Source organism: Dasypus novemcinctus, chromosome 26 (assembly GCF_030445035.2).
Source record: "Dasypus novemcinctus isolate mDasNov1 chromosome 26, mDasNov1.1.hap2, whole genome shotgun sequence".
Classification (NCBI taxonomy): domain Eukaryota; kingdom Metazoa; phylum Chordata; class Mammalia; order Cingulata; family Dasypodidae; genus Dasypus; species Dasypus novemcinctus.
In genome coordinates this window covers 47,614,382-47,638,637 of record NC_080698.1, presented here as the reverse complement: position 1 = coordinate 47,638,637, position 24,256 = coordinate 47,614,382, and the positions used below count along the sequence as shown (strand labels likewise).

The window sequence follows — 24,256 nt, the reverse complement described above, 5'->3', positions numbered from 1 at the left end:
CCTGCGTGGCAGGGCACTCCTTGCGCGCATCAGCACTGTGCATGGGCCAGCTGCACACGGGGCAAGGAGGCCCGGGGTTTGAACCCCCGACCTCCCATGTGGTAGATGGACCGCCCTAACCACTGGGTCAAGTCCGCTGCCCCCTTTTGTTCTTATTTTAGAAGGTTCAACTCCTTTGTCTTTAGAATGAAAAATTTTTAAAATGTGGCTTTTAGATTCTATCTTAAATATTAAAACATATACATTTATTTTTCAAATAACTATATCTAACTATGGGTCTTCCTTTTCTACCTGGTTTTCTCTTATAAAACAAGTCCACCCTGAAAAGCCCAAGTTAAGAAAGGAAAATGTAATAAATGCAGAGGCAGTCTAATTACCAACAGGTCCTTCCAGGTTCTCTCTCATAAATAAAACCTTTCTTGGATATCAAAAATGCCCAAATAGTTGATAATTAACTATAGATCATCCTCCTACCTCATAGAAGCTGTGAGAGTACAAACTGTATGTGTTGTAGCATGCACTGAGGTTGTTGGTAGGAAACAATTTTTCAACCCAGGTCAAAGATTATAACAGGACAGGAATAAGAACCATGGAAGACAGGGAAAAAATCCTGCCACACATAAAATGAAGGACAATGGGGACAAATATAAAGCAATGAGATCGACCTGGATATGGATTAAAATCAACATGTTAACTTTAAAAAATATATGAACATCATCCTAGAACATCCTAACCAGATCACAATTTCTATGAATTATGAAATAATCCTTTAACTATACTATATTCAGTAGTGCACAAGCCTCATTAGATTACTGGGTTTCACTAAATCTTCAGATGTTTCAAGAGTGGGGAAGGGAAAATCCCAGCATCAGAAGACAACAATAAATATAATAACATTTCTTATTTTGTGGTGGTAGTGTGGGATGAAGAACATAAATTATGTAGCTTGGGTTAGAAAAAACTCAGATAAATTGGCAATTTCAATGATAATCAAATTTCCTTTTTTAGACTAAAATACTGTATCATTACTGCCAAGACCATTACACATAAACACAGTAACAAGTAGGTTAACACACCTATCTTTCTTTTAGAGAGAGAACTGACACAAATATAAGGCAAATCTGCTTACTCTTAAAATATGTGTTAAAGGCAGTATTCTGGTTATTCCATTAGATTAAAACATTTCTTCTTTGCAAATAGCTATAAGCAAAAATTAGCAATCCATTTCACTTTACTCTTTTGCAGTTTGGATACAAGGGAAAAATCTAAAGCTAGTTTAATAACATTTCAATACAGGTGGTATCTGAATTCAAGCAACAGATGTGCTCTTGGAAAACTGAGTTCAAACCAATTACATATTTCTAAAAATCAAATTCTCCTGAAATGTATTAAGCATTTAAAAGAATCTCATCATACACTCCTTTATAAAGGAGGAATCCTTTTGTAACAAATAATTGCTAATTTGTGAATGTGATTAATATTTTATTTTCCTTTTTAAGAACTGGAATGACTGTAATGTTCGGCATTTATTTTTAAAGTAAGTATTGTTTGGGACAGTAATCTTTATAACATATTAATGAAAACTTTAACAAGGACCTAAACTTTGAGATGTATTCATTATAATTCATTATAATTTTGCCTTTTTAAGAGGCCAGATAACCAAAAGATGTCTTCCAACCCCACGACTGATGTTAACTTCAGTAAACTGTATACAACACTTTCGGCTGGGAGCTGAGCACAAATGTATCAAATAAATTTGGGCTTAACATAAAAAGGTGGGGGAGGAAGTAATCTCAGGGAATATCAAATTCTCCAGGAAGTAGGGATGAAGCTTAAACAGTAAGTAGCATTTCTTCAGTTAGCATCTTACCACCCATATGAATTGCTAGAGGGTGCGTTCCATCTCACTGATATAAAACTAGAGAGGAACAACAGGCAACTATTTCACAAAGAGAAACAAATTATTCTACATGTTCTGGTCTAATACCAACCAAAATAAAGACACCGTATTTCTTCAAATACAGTATAAAAGTTTTATTCAGACATAATATTCTTTTCCATTTCCTAATGAGAATTCAGCTGCCAGATGCTCTAGAACTGGCCTACTCAGGTGACTTGAATTTAGGAAGAGGGTGAACATGGGATTTATTTTGTTTCAGTCTATGCAATTTTATATTTTTCCTTGGAGAAGAAGATAGGTTACTGCTAGATATTCTGGGACACACTAGTTTTTGGGTTAACAGTATATTGTTGGCACAAATTCAATGCTTGAGTGGGAAATACAAATGATTTCTTTAGTTGTATGCCAAGCTGAACAATCTCCCAGGGAAAAGAACCTCCTCCTCCAGCCTTTCCTATCTCCTGCCCCTCCCCCACCAACCCTGCTTCCCTGCTGTGCAAAGAGCCCTTTGTCCTGCCCCGCACTTATCTAGCTGTTTGGCCATATTGACAGGCCTACTGGAGGCATAATAAGGGAGTCAGTCTGACATTAGCAGCTGGCAATTTGAAACAAAAATCTTCCTTTTCTACTCAGACCAAATCCTGCTGCAGGGATCTCTGGCTCCTCCCAAGCTTCTATTTCTCAAACATTAGAAGTTAGGAATTCCACATTTTCCCTTGATTAGGTGGTAGAAATAAAAAACTTGATTACTCAGAAGCAAATTCTTTAAAAATTCCTATACCCGCTGCCTTTTTGTGTTTCGTAACATAGGCAAAACTGTATTCCCTAGCTCTGAGAGTTTACACTTACCTTAACCTACCATCAAAACTCTAGAAAGAAAGGCAAAAGAGCACAGAAAAGAAAGTAATCAGACTAAGCCAAGAGTAACATGCATAGGCAAAACTGGCCAACAATTTCGCCTTTACAAAATATTAGACATTATAACGTAGAAAATTCTTTTTCTCATCTTCATATCAAAGATATTTAACATGACCCTTACATCTCATACTCAACTATTTAGCAAATAAGATCAATATAGAAAAACAGTGAGGCAGGATAGGATTATCAATTCCTTGCTCAGTGAGGGCAGGAAGACTCCAAAGACTCCGTAGTAGTCTCAGATTTAGTGTCATTGTTTCTTTATTATATCTCATAGTTTTTTTTTCCATAAAGTTTTAAGAATTTGAGTATATTTTGTCAGAATAAGAAAATTCTCTCAAGTGATGCTTCTAACAGCCTTCACAAAAGTTACTGGCTTTCCCTCATCAATTTAGAATTGAATATACAGCAAAAATACCATTTTATCACATATTTTGGAATTTGGGGACAGAAAAAAATGGTACCACTCCCCATCTATCATAGGTACACACATTTTCTGAGAAGTATCTCTGAAAGGATGTTTTTGATCAAATTATAAATGATCACCAGTTGTACTAAGTATAGATCATCTTATACACTGTGCAGAATCAAATTAAGCTGTTCTTGAACAAAATACCTATAAAGAAATTTGTTTTCAACACCTGAAACACAATTTTTAAAAATAAAAGTCATTGCTAGGGCCCCAAAGTTTCAAATTAAACAAACAAATCATGAGGTTGAACCAGAGTTATAAGAAAATTTTATTCTATTCATTATCCAATTTCTCTCTAAAATGTACCCAATAATCATTGTCATTAATTAGCTTGTTTTACAAATTATTTCTATGTGAAAATATAGCAAAAGTGGTATCTGCATATCTACATTGTTTACAATATAATTTTCTCATCCAAAGACAAAAATGAAGTAGCCATTCTCCAAAAAGACCAGAAAAATTTCAGAAAATATGTAACTCCCAGGACACAAAGCAGTATCAGATGATGTAAAAATTTTCAAGCATGCTGCTTAAATAAGTCTTTCTATGAAAAGGGTCTTCAGAAAATGATTACATCAAGACCACAACTATTCCAAACAGGGTAGACATATAAAAAAGAAATTACTTCATAAGGCAACTTTCATATTACATAGTACTTTAAACTAAAAACCTCCCTCTTAACCTATAAGTGTGCTAAACAGCCTGACTCAGTGAAAGTATATTTATATGACGGGACAGCTTATATTTTGATGTTAATAAGAATTAGAATCACTTAATATTCTCTTTTAAAGGTTTTGTTTCACTGGTCTGCTTGTATCAATGGGAAAACAATGTAAACCACCATTTGTGAATGATGAAACTCATTTCCATTCCTTTTTGGTCCCCTGCCACAAATGCCAGAGTCACACTATACATTATAGATGTGGGATTGAAGTAGATTTACAGAAATTGAACAAGTCAAAATAAGAGGGGGAAAAGAGTATAGGAGGCAAGAATCTTAGCAGAAAAAAAACCCTAACACATGAACATCTGTTAAGTATTGTATGTAACTGGTCATATGTTTGGATGGTGGTAGTAGTTCTCCTTCAAGTACTTCCATACTCGACAGACTGCTCTGCTTAATCAGAGATCTTCCTGAAGGCTGGTGCTGTGGGGGAGGGGAGACCACATAAGGGGTTCAGAGGCCGTCTCCTCCAGTATCTTTTATTAATCATTTGCTTCTTGAATATTCTTTTTGTTTGTTTTATATTTCAGATAGATCATGGCCAAAGATAAACCCTTGTGGTGTCAGAAAATGGAATCAATTTTATAGGTCAAAACTCCAAAGAAATAATCTAAACTGAGAAGCCTATTACTAACACTGAAATTAAGAAGAAAGTTTTTGAGATTTTTATTTAGAAATCATTTGGAAAATAAGAGTTCTTTTTAGGGTTTAATTTTTTAAGATTCCAAGTTGAGTAAAATTTTAGCAAAACATCTATTCAATAGGTAAATATGACTTAACCAATGGCATAAAGGAGACATATGAACAGCAAAAATAAATTAAAATTGACTCTGATTAAAGAGATGGAGGAAAACGTATCAACTGAAGAAAAAAAACAAAACTGATTTCCCCCCTATTCTAAGTCTCAGGAAGAGCTTTAGATTCTTATTATGTTGGTAATAGAATAAAAAATTAAAACTATTGGAACTTTCAGTCCTTTCCAAGCACAACTCACCAGATAAAAAAAAAATCTGCCAAAAAAACAAAAACCAAACAAGTCTTTAACTATGATCCAGTTTCTAGCTGCTGATATCCATAAATGGGTAGAAGGTTATGAATTGCTAATTCCCATCTCCTCACCAATAAAATGCAAACCAGCTTAGCAGTGAAAATTCTCAGGAAAGCAAGGTTTCTTGGTCCTGAAGCAGCCATCGCCTAAGTGTAGCTCCCTGCAGCCAACAGCATTAATGGACGCTGCACTGCTGTCCTTCCCTGGAGACAGCAGCCAGCACTACTCAAGCTTCTCACGTAGCAACCAGAGCTCCAGAGCCAGCAGCTGCTACTGCCTTGTATACTCACCCCTGTGATCCTACCCAAAGGAACAACCTTCTCCTTACCCCACCCCCACTCCTCACACACACACACACACACACACACACACATACTCTCTCTCTCTCTCTCTCTCTCACTCTCACTCTCTCTCTCTCTACCAGTACTCCATGCCAGAAGGACTGGAATTATGCTTTTAGAAAGAAACAATCCTAAGGTCAACCTTTTGGTTTTAAATTAAGAGCTTTTATTTTAAAAAATCAACATATGCTAAATTCCAAATATCCACTTTAATTAACCCAGGAATTTAAGGGCTAAGATTAAGCTTTTAAGTCTTTAGAAGGCCATTTTCCAAGCACTGTATATATGAATTTAAATTTGCTGCTAAGGACAGAGCCTTGTGTCATGTCCAACCAGAGGACATAATTCATTATTCTACACACAGTGACAGTGTGAGAAAACCTTAAACTTGAATTCCATAATGGACCAGGATTTGTGTATGGAAAAAAAAAACACGAATGATTCCCCTGAGAAAACTGGAATATATCCAATTAAAATTTTTTTTCATGTCCTCCCAAGGGCCCAGAAACCTTTGATAATGTCAGTATCCCCTGCTTTAGTCTAGCTCAGATGCCACACGTTCAAAGTGATCATTTAAATACCTTTTCTCAGTGACCTAAAAAAAGAACGATATAAAATTAACAACCCAAAGTAATTTTTCCAAAATAGGGGGTACACATTCTCTTGAAATGCTCAAGACACTCAACTCAGCTGGATCCTGCCCATTCAAAAGTATAGCTATGTAACATCTGCCCCCCCCAAATAAATGTATGACCTTGATCACAAATATGTCATTAAAAACAACTTCTTTAGTTAAGGGATTAAGGAAATCAGTAGAGAACCCAGGGGTTCTTGTAGTGCTGTAAGACAGGGAAAATTGGAAAATGAACTTAAGTACAGACAAAGCCCAATGGAACCCAGAGCTCTGGGTAAGAAATGACTTACTGGTGAACACATTACACAAGTAACATGAGAAAGCAGAAAATGCAGGTCATACACGCACCCCTGACCCAGACCAGCAAAGCTGGCTGCAGCATCAGTACCCAAGGGAAAGACCACTAACTCTTAAGGAGTGAGACGAGCAAGGGACCTCTACAGAATAAATTAGCATAGACGGGGTTTTCCCAACAGTTAAACTTTCCCTCTCACGCGATCCACCTACTTAAACCAAGGTTTTTCTTTCCCACCCCCATTCACTTCACATCCCAGGTTTCCACGCAGACGGAAAGGGGAATCATAAAGAGTAAATTCTTCTGCCTTTAATGACGTTCTGAAATGATCGCCCTCCACGCCCAAGGAAGGGAAAACGACACAATCTGGCTCAACTCCAGGCTCGAACCCTACAAATTCAATGGGGGCTATCTACGAGACACGGGCATACGCCACTGGAAGCCCGAGAATGTGAGGTGGGGATGGCGAAGGTAATGTCTTCAGTGTAGGAAAGGAAACAGCCATGCTAGATGGGGCCCCGAGAACGAGGGAAGGCGTCCAGGAACATTATGGAGGAGTGATCAAGGCTCCCAGAGCGATCAGAGTTGTCACAAGGCCGCGGGAACAGGAGTGGTGGGAAGATATAGGAAGGAAAAAAAAGTATTTGTGTATTTTCAAAGAGGGTAGCGAGAGACCTCTCCTTAAGTAAAAGGTAAACGTGGAGTAGGCAGTTCCCAGGAAAGGGAGTGAAGAGACGTGGGGGAGGGGAATCGTCCTGACCCAGGAAAGGCATGAAAAGGGTAGTGGGGTCGCGTAGATTAGGGAGAGAGCCTCACTTCCTGGGAAAGAGAGGTGCAGTGGTGTGTGGGGGTCGGCGAGGGGATGAGAAGGGTCAGCAACCTCCCTCTAAGAGCCTGGAGAGCAAGGCCCACGTCCCGAAGAGAGCGAGCGCGGGGAGACGGAGGAGGTGACCCGTCCCTCCCCCGGGGCCCGGTCGTGAGGGTGGGTGTCTCTCTTCCATCAGACCCTTACCTTGTCCCCGGCGCTGCCAGGGCCTGGGCCCGAGCTGCGGCACACGGCACTCCCGGGAGGCAGCAGGATTCGAGCTAGGCCCGACGCGGCGCCACGGCGTTTCCTGGCCGGGAATGGCCCGTACCCGTGAGGTGGGGGTGGGGGGCAGAAAGGCGGGGGCGAGCTAAAGGCGGGGAGGGGGAGGGCCAGGAAAGGAGGAGAGGACGGCACTACTATGTTGGCGAACTGGCGGGACTGGGGCTGCGTGAGTCTCTGAGCGCAGGCGGGCGGCGGCCGCCCCTCCCCCGACGGCGGCGGCGGCGGCGGCAGCTCACTCAGCCCGCTGCCCGAGCGGAAACGCCACTGACCGCACGGGGATTCCCAACGCCGGCGCCAGGGGCAGCCGGGACACGCCCCCTCCCGCCGCGCCATTGGCCTCTCCGCCCACCGCCCCTCGCTTATTGGCTAGCTTGCCGCCAATTAGCGGAAGCCGTCGGGGCCGCCTGGAGAAGAGGCTGTGCTTTGGGGCTCCAGCTCCTCAGAGAGCCTCGGCTAGGTAGGGGAGCGGTACTCTGGTGGGAGGGAGGTCCGATGGATTGGGGGATGGGGCGGCTAACGTCGACAGACTGGTAGCTGGGAGTCGCCTTCTCCCGCGGGAAGTCAGGAGTATAACGTTTGTTACGCTGGAAGGGAACGGGGAGGTCGAAGGAAGGCGGGAGGAATGCCCGTCCTGCAGCAACCGGAGTGGGAGGGAAAAGGTACGAAACAGGACAGCCATTGCTCTCGCCGAAGGAGGATCGCTTCCGGCTCACTTCTTGTCGCAGATTGGCTGCCTCTCCTCCCGCCGTGTGTGAAAACACAAATGGTGTGTTTTGGTTGGAGTAAAGCTGCTGTCAGTTACAGCCTCGGGAGCGCGCAGCCGCCTTGGGACTCTCGCATTGCCCCCTGGGTGGGGTGGGTAGGTAGGTTGGATGGGGAGAGAGCTGGACTGGAGGGCGCGGCTGGCCTCCCGCCGTGGGGAGGGGTAGAGGGAGGGTCAGTGAAAGTGGCTCCCGCCCGCGCGCGTCCTCCACCCTCCTCTCCCTTCGGGGGGGTCGGTTTACCCGCTGCCTGCTCTGCCTCTGCACCTGATTGGCTGCTGAAGCTGGGGGACCGGCCCTTTGCTACTGGCTCGGTCCCAAACGAGCGAAACCACCGCGCGGCTCGGCGGGGGCGGCGGGGAGGCGGGCGTTGGTACAGTCCTACCGAGGCCCTGCGCCGCAGTGTCTGGCCCGGCGCCCCAGCGCAACGTGGCAGGAAGCGCGCGCTGGAGGCGGGAGCAGACTGCTGGGCCGAGGCTTCTGGGTGGCGGTAATCGCGGCTCCGCCCTGGGCGCCTGCCGCCTGAAGGGCAAGACGAGTCCGATCTGCGCCCCGGATCCGTGGGAGTGGGGAAGGAGCGGTGGTCGGTCAGGCTGGATTGTGGGCGTGAGGCGCACATTCTCCCCAAATCGGTGGGCGCTGCAATCCTAAGGGACCTGCAATGGAGGAGGCGGAGAGATGGCCGCACCCTTATCGGCTGGGGGGAGGGGAGTGCCACAATACCTTTATGGGAGTTCTCTGCTGCCTCCTGTCTCCGAAGGACCGCCCCGGGCCTAGAAGAATCCCTCCCTCCTTGTGATCTCGTCATCGCCTCCATGTCGAGTCGCTCCTTCTCGATTAAAGGCAGGATTCTTTAGCCAGGCTTTAGGGCTAACTTGGTGCCGGGGCGTTGTCCTGCGGGGGAATTAAGCAGGTACGAGATTTGAAGGACCAACCCAATTTCTCTTATCTCCCCGCAGTGTTCAGCGTTTGTCAGAGGTAATTGCATAAGTGCGGGGGAGGGAAATGGAGTCCAGGCATTCACCTGGAGCTGATTTTATGCCGCAGTACTGCGGGTTAGTGCTACTTAAGATCCTTTTTGGAGCTTTTTTTCTAGAGATGAAGGAAGATATATTAAAGACATGTTCACCTGAGTTTTATACTCACCCCCGTATGAAACTTGATACATCACCGAAATGCAGCATCCTAGAATTATCTGAAGATTTCAAAGTTAGCTTAGAACCCAGTGCTTTGCACTTTCCCTTTACCCTACACTCCACCTTTTGCTTCCCTGTAGTGAGGCATTTTATGACTGTTCTCATATTTAGATCCCATTTTCCATTTGTTATACTTCATCATCCAAACCCCAGATAACCACTGCTTTCTCCTTTCCTGTTCTTGGGTAGTTCTGTGAGTCATGAAACCAGATAGATTGGTTCCACCGCAAATTAAGGCTCCCCAACTTGGACTAGGGCCTCACTCCTAACTAGAAGTGCTTTTATTTCTCCCTAATGAATTTTTAAAAATGTTTATCTGGATTGTTGTCCTTTTTTTTCTCACCTGAGATTCTATCCCTGACCCCCTGCCCAGTCCAGTCAGTGCTCTTAACTCCTGCTTTAAGAATTTGACATGAGGCCAGCAACATCTACCTTTCACCTCAGACTTTGTTTTCAGTCTTTTGTTCTATTCCCTAGTCTTTTTTCCAAGGCTAACCCCACCCTCTGAGCTCTTGAGTTTTTCTTTGGACCAGGGCTTTACTCTGTCATATTTTACCTCTGTAATATTTCCTATGTTTCTCTATAACTCTCAAGTTTTTCGGTCCCTGAAGATGTTCAAGTTAGTCATCTTGGAAAGCTTTCTTTTGATTTTGGAACCTTGTCAAGTTACCCATCCTTTCTTCTCTGTCCCACCAAGCCCCTCAAAAGGACTGGCTGCTATCATTCTGCCTCTTGTCTACACCACTCTCTGGCTAGTCCTTAAAAAGGTTTGGCTTCTCACCACACCAAAGCCGTTTTGAAGGGCAAGTAAATACCAACAAAACTAGTAGTTTTCTCACCCAGCTGCTCTTATAACTTGACCAGCACACTTGACACGTCTTTTGGCTTTTCCTTATCTACATAAGGGGTTGCAAACTTAGTTCTGTAGGGCCCACTAGGGTAATTTTAAATATGCAAAGTGAGCCTGGTATTAGAAATGATGGGAGCCAGGTGGTAAATGGCACGTGACACTCCTTACTGTTTGGAAGATAGTGGGGATGAAAGTGCTGTGGGGGAACTGGGAAGTTCTGTTCTGCTCAAAGGGAGAGAGCTTCAAGTGAATCTTGGGAATTTGGGGCCAGATACGCCAATCTTGGAAATGGAGGTTTTCAAGTGAAATCAACTGTTAATGAAACTTAGAAAGCACAGTTAGTGGCTACCGATTTGCAGCCTTTTACCTACATCCTCAGATTCTACCATTTCGGGTGTGTGGCTCAATCCAGTTTTACAAATTTAAAATTTTTAACTTGCTACTTAAATATGGAATGTTTACTCTCATAGGTGTTTCCTTTATGTTGTGCTTATTAATTGAGGGTGGGTGGGTGACTTCCTTCTTCCCAGAACAAACTGTAATTTAAAATTATTTGTATAGTATATACTCCATGGAGGAACCCATTCACCTGAGTGCCTGTATCAACTAAATCTATTTCCAGAGCCAGCCTTCTCTGATTAATTTTTTTTCATGGTTATAAGCCCTATCTGTGATTAAGTCTTGTATTTCTGCTTGCTAGGCACATTTGCCTCAAACTCAGCGTGTGTAAACTGTAGGCACTCCATCACCTCAGACTTTCAAATTTATTCCACTCCTTGAAGTCTGTAGATTTGCTACCAGTTACCTATGATAGAAACTGGCGTCATCCTAGCCTCCCAATCCCCTTCCCCAAGTGATTCCTCAGTCCTGGTATTGATTCTCCCTCCTTTTTTTTTTTTTTTTTTAAAGATTTACTTATTTATTTTTAATTCCCCCCCTTCCCCCTGTTGTCTGTTCTCTGTGTCTATTTGCCACGTCTTGTTTCTTTGTCCGCTTCTGTTGTCGTCAGCATCACGGGAAGTGTGGGCGGCACCATTCCTGGGCAGGCTGCACTTTCTTTCGGGCTGGGCGGCTCTCCTTAGGGGTGCACTTCTTGCGCATGGGGCTCCACTACGCGGGGGACACCCCTGCGTGGCAGGGCACTCCTTGCGCGCATCAGCACTGCGCATGGGCCAGCTCCACACGGGTCAAGGAGGCCCAGGGTTTGAACCGCGGACCTCCCATCTGGTAGGCAGATGCCCTATCCGTTGGGCCAACTCCGCTTCCTGATTCTCCCTCCTTTTAATAACTCAATCCAATTCTTTATTTCTGTCCCTCATTGCTAGGATCTGAGCTCAGTTCCTTGGAATGATGATGGCTTCAAAACTGGTCTCTGCCTCCATTGTCATCTTCTGATCGATCTTATTGCCAGGGTACTTGTTCTAAGGTAGAGCATGTAAATAACTCCTTTAAATTTCTTTGGTGCACAGGGCCCCTCAAAGGACTTGCTTCAGCTTTTCTGAACTTTTTTACTTGCCACTATTTTCCACATATACACACACAAACAATTCCTTTCCACTCAAGTGACACTACATTGATTATTGTTTGCCCACATCATAGTGACAACTGCCATACTTCCTTCTAGGGTGATTACTTTTTGAATGCAACCCATGCTGCTTCTCATTCAAGACTGTGAAGACCTTCTTCCCAGATAACCTCTCCCTTATCATCTTGCCTTCCATGATCTATTGTTTTGTTAGCCAGGTTCACCTATAAAATACTTGGTACTTTCTCCTGATGCCATAGCAGTTTATTTTTGCTTGAATTTTAACATTTCTTAGGTTATCATCAAATTCTTTTCATTGTACCGAGCTACTTGAAGGCAGACACTCATTGGGTCTTGTATCCTCATGTTCTTAGTATATTGCTGAATGATTAGATAACCCTAAAAAAATGAATGACAAATGTCTTCTTAAGATTTGATATATTATTGGTCTTGCAAACACTGTTTTGTGTGTTTGGTAGCCTTAGGTTAGCACTGTTTAATAGCATTTTCTGCGATGATGGAAATATTCTGTATCTGTGCATACAGTAGGTGGCAATTAACCATTATTCCTACTAAGCACTGGCAATGTGGCAAGTGCAGCTAAAAAAACTGACTTTAAATTTAAATATCCAGGTGATAGGCACAAACTTCTGTTTTAGATTGCAGAATACTTAAAATGGACATTGGTAATTTTTCTTTAGCCTCTGTGGCCCCTTTAATTTTTAAAAATTCTTTTATTGCTTGCTTTGTTTTACCTATTTCTATACTTCAGCTTTATTGCGCTGAAATCCAAATTTAACAAACCGTATTAATTGATGAACCTGCCTTACTGTTGCTGAGAAAGCAAGTGTTGGCCAACTTGGATTTAAAAAAAAAAAAAGCATAATATTGTTGTATTATTTCATTAAACCATAATGGGAGGTGTATAATAAACCAAAAGTGATATAAGTTTAATGAGGAAAAGTACTGTGCCTGATGTTACTGAACTCGGCCACAAATTTCAGTCCTCCAAGTTTCCACATTTGGGAAAAATTTCATCAGAGGAGACTAAGCATCATATCTAAGTATAGGAAACCATCACAAAGTGAATTTAATTCTGATGAAATATAATTAACATGTTTTAATACCAAAATACTTTAAAGTTCAATTATAGTTTGAAAAAGACATTTTACGAATATATATTTTTTCATCAGAGAGCCATAAGCTGTGTGTGTATATAAAATATAAATTTTTTTTTTAACTGAAAATTTATCATTAGAATATGTAATCCTTAGGACAGTAGTTGTCCAACCCTCAGTGTGTACAGAAACAGTTGGGATGCTGTTTCATTCACATTCCCAGATCTAATACCCAGATAATCTGGATTCAGTTAAGATGAGGTTGGTGGATGTGATGGAGGGGAGCACTAGAATTCTGTATATTTTTTAGGTTCCTCATTTGCTTGAATCTTTGTTTCTGAAATGATTACAATTTTGGAGAAACATTTCTCTGTTATTTTATGTCCCCTCTCCTTGTTCTCTCAATTTTTCCTTATCTGAGCTGGGTTTTTTTTTCCCCACCAAAAAGAAGAGAAAGAATGGGAAAATATTTTGAAAGGGTAATAGTAGTAATATTTAATATTTTTGGAAACTTGCAGGCCAGATTGTTTTTCTTATAAAAGAGATGTTAAAATATTCCAAGTATTGTTTTTTTGAAGAAGAAATGAAAGTTGCTCATATTGTCCTGTTTCTCCTGCTAAATTGTATTCCTCAAGAACACACATTTATTTTTGATCCCCAGTACCGAAGTATAGACCTGGCTACTCAATAGATGGTTTTATTGACTTAAATGTGAAATTGGTTTTCAAAAATAGCAGAAGCCCACAAAACATAGAAATAAGGTTCTTATCACAGAGAAACTTTAGTATCATACTTAACCCAAGTCTTCCAGTCTATTTATAAAGGAAACTGATGCCTCGTGGTCTTTAAATACATCTGTCCACCATTCGGCCCTTGGTTTCCTGCATTGACCAATGCACTTATCCTCTTCCGTTGCTTTACTTCTTTGGGTTTCCACTCCCCCCCCCCCCTTTAAAAATAAGCCAGCTGCCTGTCTTGTAGCTGAAGTAGTGTTTAGATCCTTTATTTCTAGTACAAAAATTTAAGTATCATGAACATGTGTACTTACTTGCATGAGGGAGATAATAAAAATTATGTTAGGGGTTATAATTTTTTTGATTTGCACATTTTGAATTAGATAAGGCCTCTTCCATATATTTATGAATAGACAAGACATGAAATAAGTGATATAGTTTACAACTGTTGATCCAGAAGATAAGAATCAACATCACAAAGGGTTAGACTAGTTTGATTATTTCAAGCTAATATTGGTTGCAGGGTAATTTATTAGTTCAAAAATCCAAGAATCTAGCACTTTATTTTGTGGGTTCAGAATTCTTGATTTTGTTAGGTTAATCAGTAACATACTAGTTTATATTGGAGGACACCCTATTACAGAATACATTTTTTTATCCAGGATCCCTATTCTAGATAGAGTAGCAAAGAAAGGCTAGAGAACTGAATTATTCCTGCTGTTATAGAATATACCTTCTTGGTGTCTAGAGATTATTCCTGCCTCTGATTATATTTCCACTGGCATGATTACATTAAATAATCCTGCTTCCTAACTTTTCCAGTCATCAGTGATGTTTAGTTTGTCCTGGTACTTTGGCACTTGTTTACTAGGTTTTGGTTTGGTTTGTGTAGTTTTAGTTTTTTTATTAGTTTAGATTTTTATTAGAAAAATCATGCAGAAAGTAGAGATCCTGTACCCCAACCCCACAGTTTTCTCTATTATTTACAATATTATTATAATTTTATTATTACTGTGTTCCATAGTTTACAGTAGGGTTCACTCTTTGTTGCATTGTTCTGTGAGATTTTATTTTTTATTCTGGTAACATGGACAACCTAAAATTTTCCACTTTCAATTGTACAACTCTGTGATGTTAGATTCACAATATTGTGCTAACACAACCACTGTCTTACCAAAAATTTTCCATCACCCTAGAAACTATCAATTAAGTCCTAATAACCTGTATTCTAGTGTCTATGAATTTACATAATCTAATTATTTCATATGTAAGATCATAAAAGTATTTGTTCTTTTATTTCTGTCCTATTTCACTCAAAATGTCTTCAAGGTTCACCCATGTTGTTGCATATATCAGAATGTATTTCTTTTTACAACTTAATAATATTCCATCACATGTATTTACCACATTTTGTTTATCTATTCTTTGATGAACATTTGGCCTGCTTCCACCTTTTGGCAATTGTAAATGCTGCTACGACCACTGGTGCAAAATTTTTTTCTTTAAAACATGTTTAAGATTATCTCTTCCTACTGAAGTAACGTTTTCAGAGCACTTTTATAGAATTGTTACTTTATTACCTAATTCTACCTCTAATGTATTGGGTTCTTGTCATCTTTGTCAATAATTTTCACAGCCTCTTTTCTTTTAACTGAGCTTTGGTTAAATCTCATCCCAGACTTTGAGGTATTGTTCATTTTAACAAATAATGGCAACATATTGTAGTGCAAACTATAGGCAGTTAATGGAAAAATAGGTATGATAGAAATGAGCCTAATATTGAGTGCTGTTTGTGTGCTAGGTAATGTGCTAAACTCAATCAGTGTTTGGTGTGGTCCGTAATACCCCATTTTATAGATTAGGAAACTGAAGTTCAGTGAGATTGAACAGCTTTCTCACAAACTCACCAACAAAGGGCCTGGGATTCAACCTCAGGCTGAATTGCTTAGATGGTATTCCTAACCAGCTTGTGGCACACTGATGGAGGCAGTCTTTCAAGAAACTTAACGCTGAGGGATTACTACCAAGCACCAGCTGATGATGTAACTAAATAAAGACCTTGAATAAAAGGGTCAACTCAGATCAGCAGTGCGACAGTTTGCTCGGTCGGTAGAGGTGGGGTCTGGCTGCGGACGAGGGGTCGGTCCCGCTCGGGACGAGGGGTCGGTCCCGCTCGGGACGAGGGGTCGGTCCCGCTCGGGACGAGGGGTCGGTCCCGCTCGGGACGAGGGGTCGGTCCCGCTCGGGACGAGGGGTCGGTCCCGCTCGGGACGAGGGGTCGGTCCGGCAGCAGACGAGGGATCGGTCTCACAAGGGGTCGCCCGGCGAAGCTGGCGACGAAGGGGTCACCCGGAGAAGCAGGCGACGAACTGGGGACAAGGGAGGCCAGGCCCTTGTCGGGGGCTCTCAGGACTGGAGGGCGCACGGTAGACCGCGGAGACGAGGTAAACACGCAAGTCCACTTTACTGAGGGAGAGGCAACAGTTTTATAGGGGCTGGGGAAGGCTGATTGGTCAAAGCCATGCCCTGTTCTGATTGGTTGCCGGCGAAAGGCCAGTGGGCGGTACTGGACGGGGGAGGGGTGGTGGTTAGGGATTGGCTGTCGCTGTTGCTGGGGTGGAGGGCAGACTTGAGTTTCCCGCCCACGCCTGGCTGTTGCTGCTGTGGGGGGGGGGGGAAGGGCAGACTGGATTTTTCCGCCCACGCCTGGCTGTTGCTGCTGTCGGGGGAGGGGAAAAGGGCAGACTGGAATTTTCAGGGAGAAAGAAGAAGGGTGCCACCCCACAAGGCATCGGGTGGCGCCATCTGGGAGGAGGGGCGGCCGCAGAAGCATGGCTGCCGAGAAGGGGAGACCCGAGGGCACTCTGCGCCCATGCCAAGCTTCCTTCAGGGGTGGCGGTGGGCCCGACCAACCACCCTATTATGGGGGCAGCGGAATTAGGCCTACCGCGGCCGCTCCCCTGCCAGGCCAGCAAACCACACTTCAGCCCGAGGGGTGACCGCACAGCAGAATATCTCAGCCTACATGAATATCAAGTGTTAAAAACTGCTTTTTGAAATGGAAAGGACAAATGCGTTTATATGTCTATGAGTCTCCAAAAAAGAGTTGGGAGGTCCTCAGAGGGGTTGTGCTTACGCACGCCTCAGCAGGGCCCCAGAGACAGCCAAAGTAGATACAGCCCCCAGCACTGGTTCTCCTGAGGGCTATGGAGGCCCACAGGGATATGATCATGGCAAATACCCCTGGAACTCAGTACCATGTCATTGGGCTCTACTTTGGAATTTGTGTCCCTGAGTGTGATGGAGGTGGGACTCATATGTGACCTTTTTACACATACCTCTTCTGTCACTTTTACCAAACCTGTGGCTGGTGCTAGGGATGGTGTATACACAGGGGACTTGAATCTCTGGACTGCCCATGTGCCAGCTGGGCCTTGAACATCAGCAGAGTTGCCTCTCTTATGCTTTGGTTCGTTGGACTTAACCCAGGTCAGCAAGCAGGGAGGTGAAGATGGTCAATCACCATACCAGGGAACCGAGTGTGCCTACAATTGCAAGCAGGAGAATTGCATCCATCATCCATGTGGAATCTAAGCCCCCTCTCAATATAGAGGTGGAGTGGATATCACCATCCCAGAGCCCACAGAATGGAGGAATAAAATATGGATTAGAGTGGATTTACCAATATTCTATAAAATTTGTGACTACTAAAAGAAGAAATTGTATCACTGATGGGGAGAAAGTGGCCACAGTATTTGCTGAGGGCAGGGAGTGGGAAGAAGAGATGTAATGAGGGGGCATTTTGGCGACTTTGGAGTTGTCCTAAATGATATTGCAGGGTCAGATGCTGGACATTATATATCCTGCTGTAACCCACTGAATGTACCGGGAGGAGCATGAACTACAGGATAAACTTATCCACGTGGTGCAGCAGTGCTCCAAAATGTGTTCTCTGAGTGTGAAGAGTGTGTCACAATGATGAGGGAGGTTGTTGGTGTGGGAGGAGTGGAGTGGGGGAATGGGGGGTATATGGGAACCTCATGTTGTTTATAATGTAACCTTTTTTGTGATGTAAATATCTTCAAAAATACAATTTACAAAAATGATGGGGGTGGGGGTGGGTTACATGGGAACCTCTTGTTTTGTTTTAATGTAACATTCTATGTGATCTATTAACTTCAATAATAAATAAATAAAAGAAACTTAACCTGGCTGCAAGATACTGGGTGGATTGTAGAGATGGAGAAATTTGAAGGCAGGGAGGTAATTTAAGGGATTCTCTTATAATAGCCCTGGCATAAGGTGACAAAGTTTGGTATGGAGTGATGGCAATCAAAATGGAAAGGAAGTTAAAGGATGCAATAACTGACACGGTATCCTGTAATTGAAATGGAAGGAAAACAGTTTTAAATATCACTCCTCAGTGCCTTCCCTGATGTTCTTTCTCAACCCAACATTGGGTCCCCCAAAGAATGTTGTCATAGCGCTCTGATTTTCTCCTCCGTAGCACCTGTCACAGATGTAATTAAGTTAGTAATTACATATTTGTTTTCTTCTGCTTTAGGTTGCTTCTTGAGGGCATTACTGTGCTTGTGTATGGCTGTATGCCCATTGTCTACCACAAGGGAAGTCTGCAAGGGGGTCCAGGAGGGCAAAACTATTTTTGTAATACTAAGACCTTTTCTTTTTCACTCACAAGTACACAACAGCCTACATGATGTGTGATGACATCACTGATGCCAATAAAATGGTCCTCTATATTTTAATTTTCTAATTTTGGTGTTATTTTACCACAACTTCCCATTTTAAGAATTTACAATTTAATAGCTGTTAAAACAATTTATGTATTTCTTACATTTAACAATGAGTCATTGGCTGAAGAGGTTAGATAACTTTTTCAACTCACAGCTACACCCATGTCTAAAACTGCTTAAATAAAAGGTGAAACATATCACATAGTTGTCTAACACATGGCAAGGAAGTCAACTCCAAAGAAATAACAACTGAAAAATATGAAAGCTACCTTTCCCATGGCTTTAGAAATGCTCACAATTTACCTTATTGTATTTTATGCAGTAAATAACATTGAAGAGTGTTTTGTTGCCATCTATGTGCTGGTGTAATTTTGAAACCAAGCTTTTTTTTTTTTCTCCCCAAGTTCTTATTTTAGATGTAGATTTGATAAGCTCCCTAAAATCCAAACACTATTCCAGGTTTACAAATCAGAAATGAAAAAAACGATTAAAGTCTCTTAAAGGGTTAGTTATTGTATTACATTGGCTGGATAAACATAATAGCCAAAAAACTTTAAAAAAGCCACACACAGTTAACATTGCTGAATGCCTCCTGGATGAAAAGTAAAGACCATAGTAGTGCTACTTTCTATTGATAGAGTAATTTGTCATATTAAAGGTTTGTGTGCAAACATGAGGTCTGAGTTCATATCTCATAAGTAGAAGTGTATTATTGTTTTACAAATGGATGAATCTACAAATGTGGCTGGACTTACTTGGCTTGTACTTGTCTCATATTAGCATCAACTGACCTTCAAAGATAGTCTTAGGTGAAAAGCTTGGCAAATAAACACAACTTACCATGAAATAAAGTACTGAATAAGTTTTTAAATCTTACAGTGTATCCTAAACAACTTTGACATTTGTACTAATGAAAAAGGAATAGTAGCATCTTAGCACAAATCAAGGCAGTGTTAAAAGCCAATTTTACTTGAAAGTGTCCTTATAAAAGCAGTAAAACTATTAAATATTGACCCAAGTAAAGATCTGACTTTTAATGAATGATGAAATGGAAAATCTATACTTCTGCTTGCTAAAATATGGTCTTGAGAACAAGCACACATGGTGACTGAGCTGCAAGCTGAATTAGCTATTTTCTTAGAACACCATTTTTCCTTTAAAGAATGACTGGCAAATTTTGGTTATTCAGACATGATTGGCATACATTTTGTCAAAAATGAAGTCGGGGGTGGGTGTCACTTGGTTGAGCGCCTGCTTCCCATGTAAGAGCTCCCAGGTTCAATCCCTGGTGCCTCATAAAAAAGGTGCCGGGGGGGGGGGGGGGGGGGGGGGAGTGAGTCCATCAAGAAAAACAACTGAACTTGTGAATGATAAAATTCAAACTTCAAAATGAAAATTAGAATTTTGGGAAAAGTTGTAGCTTCTATTAGGAGCTTGATAGCTTCCCAACACTTCCATATTTTTTTATGAGACCAGTGATGTTAAATTTTTTTTTTGATGTTGTATAATGAAATAAATGCTGTACACATTTGGACTTTTTCCAAATGACTAACATTCAGTGTTACAAAGAGTGAAAGATATAAACAATGTATTTCAACCAACTGAAGATAACCAAGAATTCAGCTGTGTTAAGCCAGATTTTAAAGAAAACTGAACTGCAAATATGTAAAACAATGCCATTTTTCTAATTTTAAGTTTTTGTTTTAGTTTTTAATATGGTAAAATATTGGTAAACAAAACTATTTACAACCCTCAATTTTAGGAATATGAAAGGATCCTAAGACCAAAAAGTTTGAGAAACAGGTGCCCTAGCACAAGGGATATAGTAAGCACTCAGATGTACAATAAGATGGAGTTTAAAATGATTCCCAGCGTAAGCCTGGGGAGAATGGACACAATGAAACGGAACAAGTTTTAGTGAAGAACAGTAAATTCAGGTTGAATTTAAGGTGTGACATAACTGTAACTGTAGTATATTGTTGGGTAACTGTAGTATGTTGTTGGGAATTCAGAATTTGGGTTTGTGAGGAATTAAGCATGTTTTTCCTTTTTAAGGAAAATTATTCCATCACAGAGGCTCTAATGGAGAGCTGCAACTTGACAACTGATTAACAGGGTAGGCATGTTCTAAATGTGGTACTTTTTCTTGTTTTTTACTCTGTATGCATTTACAAATTTGGTTTCATAGACTCATCTGTGGTTTGTCCTGAACTTTGTACCAAACTACAATTACATTTTGTTTTTTTTACTACAGACTCACTGAATTTCTCATACACACACACCCCGCCTCACTTGAAATTCTTGGAAAAGGCTATGCTGGGAGTGGATGGATGTAGCTTGGTGGTTGTGCGCCTGGTTCCCATGTCTGAGGTCCCGGGTTCGATCCCCAGTAGCACCTCAAAAAAAAAACAAAACAAAAAACGGCTATGCATTTCCATTTTGAATCATTCTAATACCTTTGGTAGTACCTGCAGTCTTCTCATTCAATGAAAATCTAAATGTCCTTCCACATTCAGATTAACACAGGTTGTGCCCTTTCCCATGTTTTCATATGCCTGTGGTCCAGAAGACTGGCTTTAAACATCAAAAACCAAGGTCATATAACTGGTAGGTGGCACATCTAACACATTCCTGGGTCTTCTGATTCCCAGAATGTTAACTCTTAGAACTCTCAATTTACTGAGTAATCAGACACACCTCTATTGCTTTCTGTCCTCCACGGGACCAATGTTTTGTGTACAAACTAAGTTCCCTCATTTCCCAGATTCCAGATTTTTGATGTCCTGTTGATTCTCCTTGATTATGAGACAGTATGCAGCCCTATATCCTGCTCAGGGCCTATTTTCCTGTTCCTGTCACCAGATGACAAAATATCACACACTATAAAGGGAGATAGTAAACTATGCAGACAATGCTCACTTCATATTTGCATCATCTGGATTTGGTCTGCTCATGTTTTACTGTGGTAGTAATCCTACAATGAATCAAGCACAAATCTGATCTATTTCCTTCCAAATTCAGCCAATGTGTAAAAATATTCATTTGTTCAAGAAATATTAAATGCCCACTCTGTGTATAGTATGCCAAGGCACTTAGCAAACAGGAAGAAAAACAGGCATGGTATCTGCAATTACTGGCTCTGTACCGTAGTGGACTGCAGACTAATTCTTATTTAGTATGAGGTTAAATTTTAATGGCTTCCCTTTTGTCAGATATGGAAGATTTTATTTATGTTCAACCCATAATTAATGCAGCTGTGCATTCTATTGATGGTTAAAACTCTAGTCCAGGATACAAAACCTTTATAAATGTGTTTATTTCCATTTCAAGCTCAAGTGTGGGATAGTATATCAGGGAGAGACCGAACTGGAACTGATAGTTATTATACTACTGTGAAATTTTATTCTTTTAAAGAAGTACTGTCTCTCTATTCTAAATGTGAGACATCAGAAGGTAATATGAGTAATACTATTAAATTACTAATATGATACTGCAGATCTAAAGAAAATGAAGCTAGAAACTCCAAAGTAAACTCAAGAATACTAAAAAAAAAATTCCACATAAAACCTTGACTGCACTTTGCCTGAGGGAGATACAGTTTCACAAAGGAATAAATATTGAGGTCATTACATTTTCCAAAAAAACACCTCAAGGACTCCCAACTGGAAAAGCAACTGAATATGAATTAGTTATCCAAGAGAGAAAAAGAACTTACACTGACCCCAAAATAAAAAATTTTCATTCAAAGATACATTACTTTGTTCTCTAGTCCCTTTAAGAAACCAAATTTAAATCTTAACTTTGATAGATCTAGATTTGGCTTTGAAAAGTAACACCTTCTGTGTATTGAAAGGAAAAATCTGCTTTTTGGTCCCATACCATCTATCTATAAATTTATTTCTATTTATAAATAGAAACCACCAGTATTACTAACAGTTCAGTATCTTTGTAATCCCTACGTTTAAATCCTAATCCCTTATTTTAGTTCTGTGAATAACATGCATATTTTAATATTTAAGGCAGATGGTAAACTTTCCCACAGATCTTATTTCAACTTGTCATGGAGCGAACATGTCACAAAATGTAATGATGCTTCATCTTTTTTGAGGATGAGATGAGAACTTGAGCAACTGAAAAGCAAAGTTACATGGACAGGGGAGATGTTGCTGAAGGTGCTCTGATATGTTCTCTACTATTCCTTTAGGCCACAGTGGAAAATGGGGACTGCTAGAAAGCTTGAAAACATGTTCTAAAGTCAAATTCTAGAGCATTTTAGTAGGCTTTTCACTAGACACCTTTAAAGCATTTTAAGAAAAATACTATTTGCCCATTTACCCTCTCAAAACCACTCCAAAGAAGCTCTGCTTCCTCATAAGACTTTTTCAATTCCATCACGTTAATGTTTATACCTTTTGTTTAACGTTTGCACTGGGGTGAAGAGCTTTGGACAAGTTTAAACAGTGCAAACAGCACTCTCAAAACATGTTCTTTATGCTGACATTTCCAGCATCATCCTCATTCTTTGCTTCCTCTTTCTCCATCTTGTCTGAATGATGAACAAAAGCATGAGCAGTGCGTTTCAGAAGATAAACTGCAGCATGAAGACCCCCTATATTCACCCAGACAGTATGCACCTTTCGCCACACATGTCCCATTTCGGATAAGGCCTGTGCACAAAAAGCATAAGAGTAATTAGGCCGACAATCTGCTTCTAGACCAACTATGGGTTTTGGTTGCCAGTGAAGAAGCACTAGGGGAAGAGAAAACACAAATCCTATCCAAACTAATAACCCAAGTTCTGTTTAAAAAGATCCTGAAGTTGCCACAGGGTGAGATTTTTGAGCTAATGTACCACACCTTGATAAAGCATTTCTTGTGTTGAGTAAGTAGTACAGCTCGACCTGTCCCAGGTCTACAGACACGGCTCATTTCCCACAGGCAAGCTGGATAAAGGTTCCAATTTCTCTTCTTGGAGCCCATCCTATAAAAGAAGGTTGAATATGTCAAGCACTTATTGTTGCAGAAGATAGATATCTACAATGATACAAAATTAGAAGTTACTGGAAACTCATTACAATAGTAAAGTCACTGATGTATCATGAGGCATGAAAAATAGGTGGCATTTTAGAAGCTGGAGTTTTGCTCTTACATGTCAATGAAATGACTATCAGTGAGCTTAGAATTTTGAGCCACAGATAAAAAGTAACAAGAAAAAAGGGACAGCTATAATGATTGTATAATTTGTACCTTAATGAATATAATAAATTATCTAAAATACACACAAATCATCCTGAGGAAAACAACTGGAACAAAAGTTTTCCCCAACCTTTTTACATGAACTGTCATATAATTCAATAGTGGGCGTGAACATGAACTATAGATATGTAACTTAAAAATGAACCTTCTTGTGATGGTCAGGATCAAGAATTCATTCTTGTTATCAAAAGATAAAAATAAGCGAATCCAACATAAGTTATAAAACAGCTTTGCTGAAGGAAATCTGCTTAAAGGAAATGAAGATTTTTCTGACTTAAGCTCAAGGAAAATATAAATATAGAAAACAAATGGGTACTAGTTGAAAGCAAAGCTAATCTCTTTTAACCAAGTCCCACCTTTTTCCAAATGGCATATCTGTTACAATAATATCCACGGAGCCAGTTCTCAAAGGCAGATTGCAGATATCCCATTGAACAGCATCTATAGGCAAGCCCCAGGATGGTTTGCTGTGGAGACAAAGGAAAGTTGCTTCAACATATTTTAAAGTATTAAAAAAAAACCTTCTTAAGAGACTGTGACAAAAGTTTGAAATGCCACTAAAATATTAAGAAAACCAGTGACAACATCTTAAAAGAAAATCCTAAAAAGCATGTATTAAGTCCTAAAAGCTTGTATAAAA

General features: G+C 40.8%; 2 protein-coding genes across 60 annotated transcripts in view; both read right to left on the bottom strand.

Moving 5' to 3' along the window:
- Window positions 1-7,715, bottom strand: part of SETD5 (SET domain containing 5) — a 72,772-nt gene extending 65,057 nt beyond the window's left edge. For 12 of the 50 annotated variants that reach the window (XM_071212188.1, XM_071212194.1, XM_071212206.1 and 9 more), the window contains exon 1: window positions 7,345-7,694. The gene's annotated coding sequence lies outside the window, so the exon portion shown is untranslated. Of the gene's footprint in view, window positions 1-7,344 lie in introns of all 50 variants that reach the window. The other 38 variants (XM_071212195.1, XM_071212189.1, XM_071212197.1 and 35 more) reach the window with 16 other exon arrangements.
- Window positions 7,716-18,352: 10,637 nt separating this feature from the next.
- THUMPD3 (THUMP domain 3 tRNA guanosine methyltransferase) overlaps window positions 18,353-24,256 on the bottom strand; it is a 30,817-nt gene continuing 24,913 nt past the window's right edge. For 5 of the 10 annotated variants that reach the window (XM_058288686.2, XM_023589523.3, XM_058288685.2 and 2 more), the window contains 3 exons: window positions 23,973-24,083; window positions 23,218-23,341; window positions 18,353-23,027 (listed from right to left, as the gene is read on the bottom strand). In XM_058288686.2, coding sequence (XP_058144669.1) covers window positions 22,836-23,027; window positions 23,218-23,341; window positions 23,973-24,083 — 427 coding nt within the window. In that variant the 3' untranslated portion in view covers window positions 18,353-22,835. The remainder of the gene's footprint in view (window positions 23,028-23,217; window positions 23,342-23,972; window positions 24,084-24,256) is intronic. The other 5 variants (XR_011647556.1, XR_009183633.2, XM_071212210.1 and 2 more) reach the window with 3 other exon arrangements.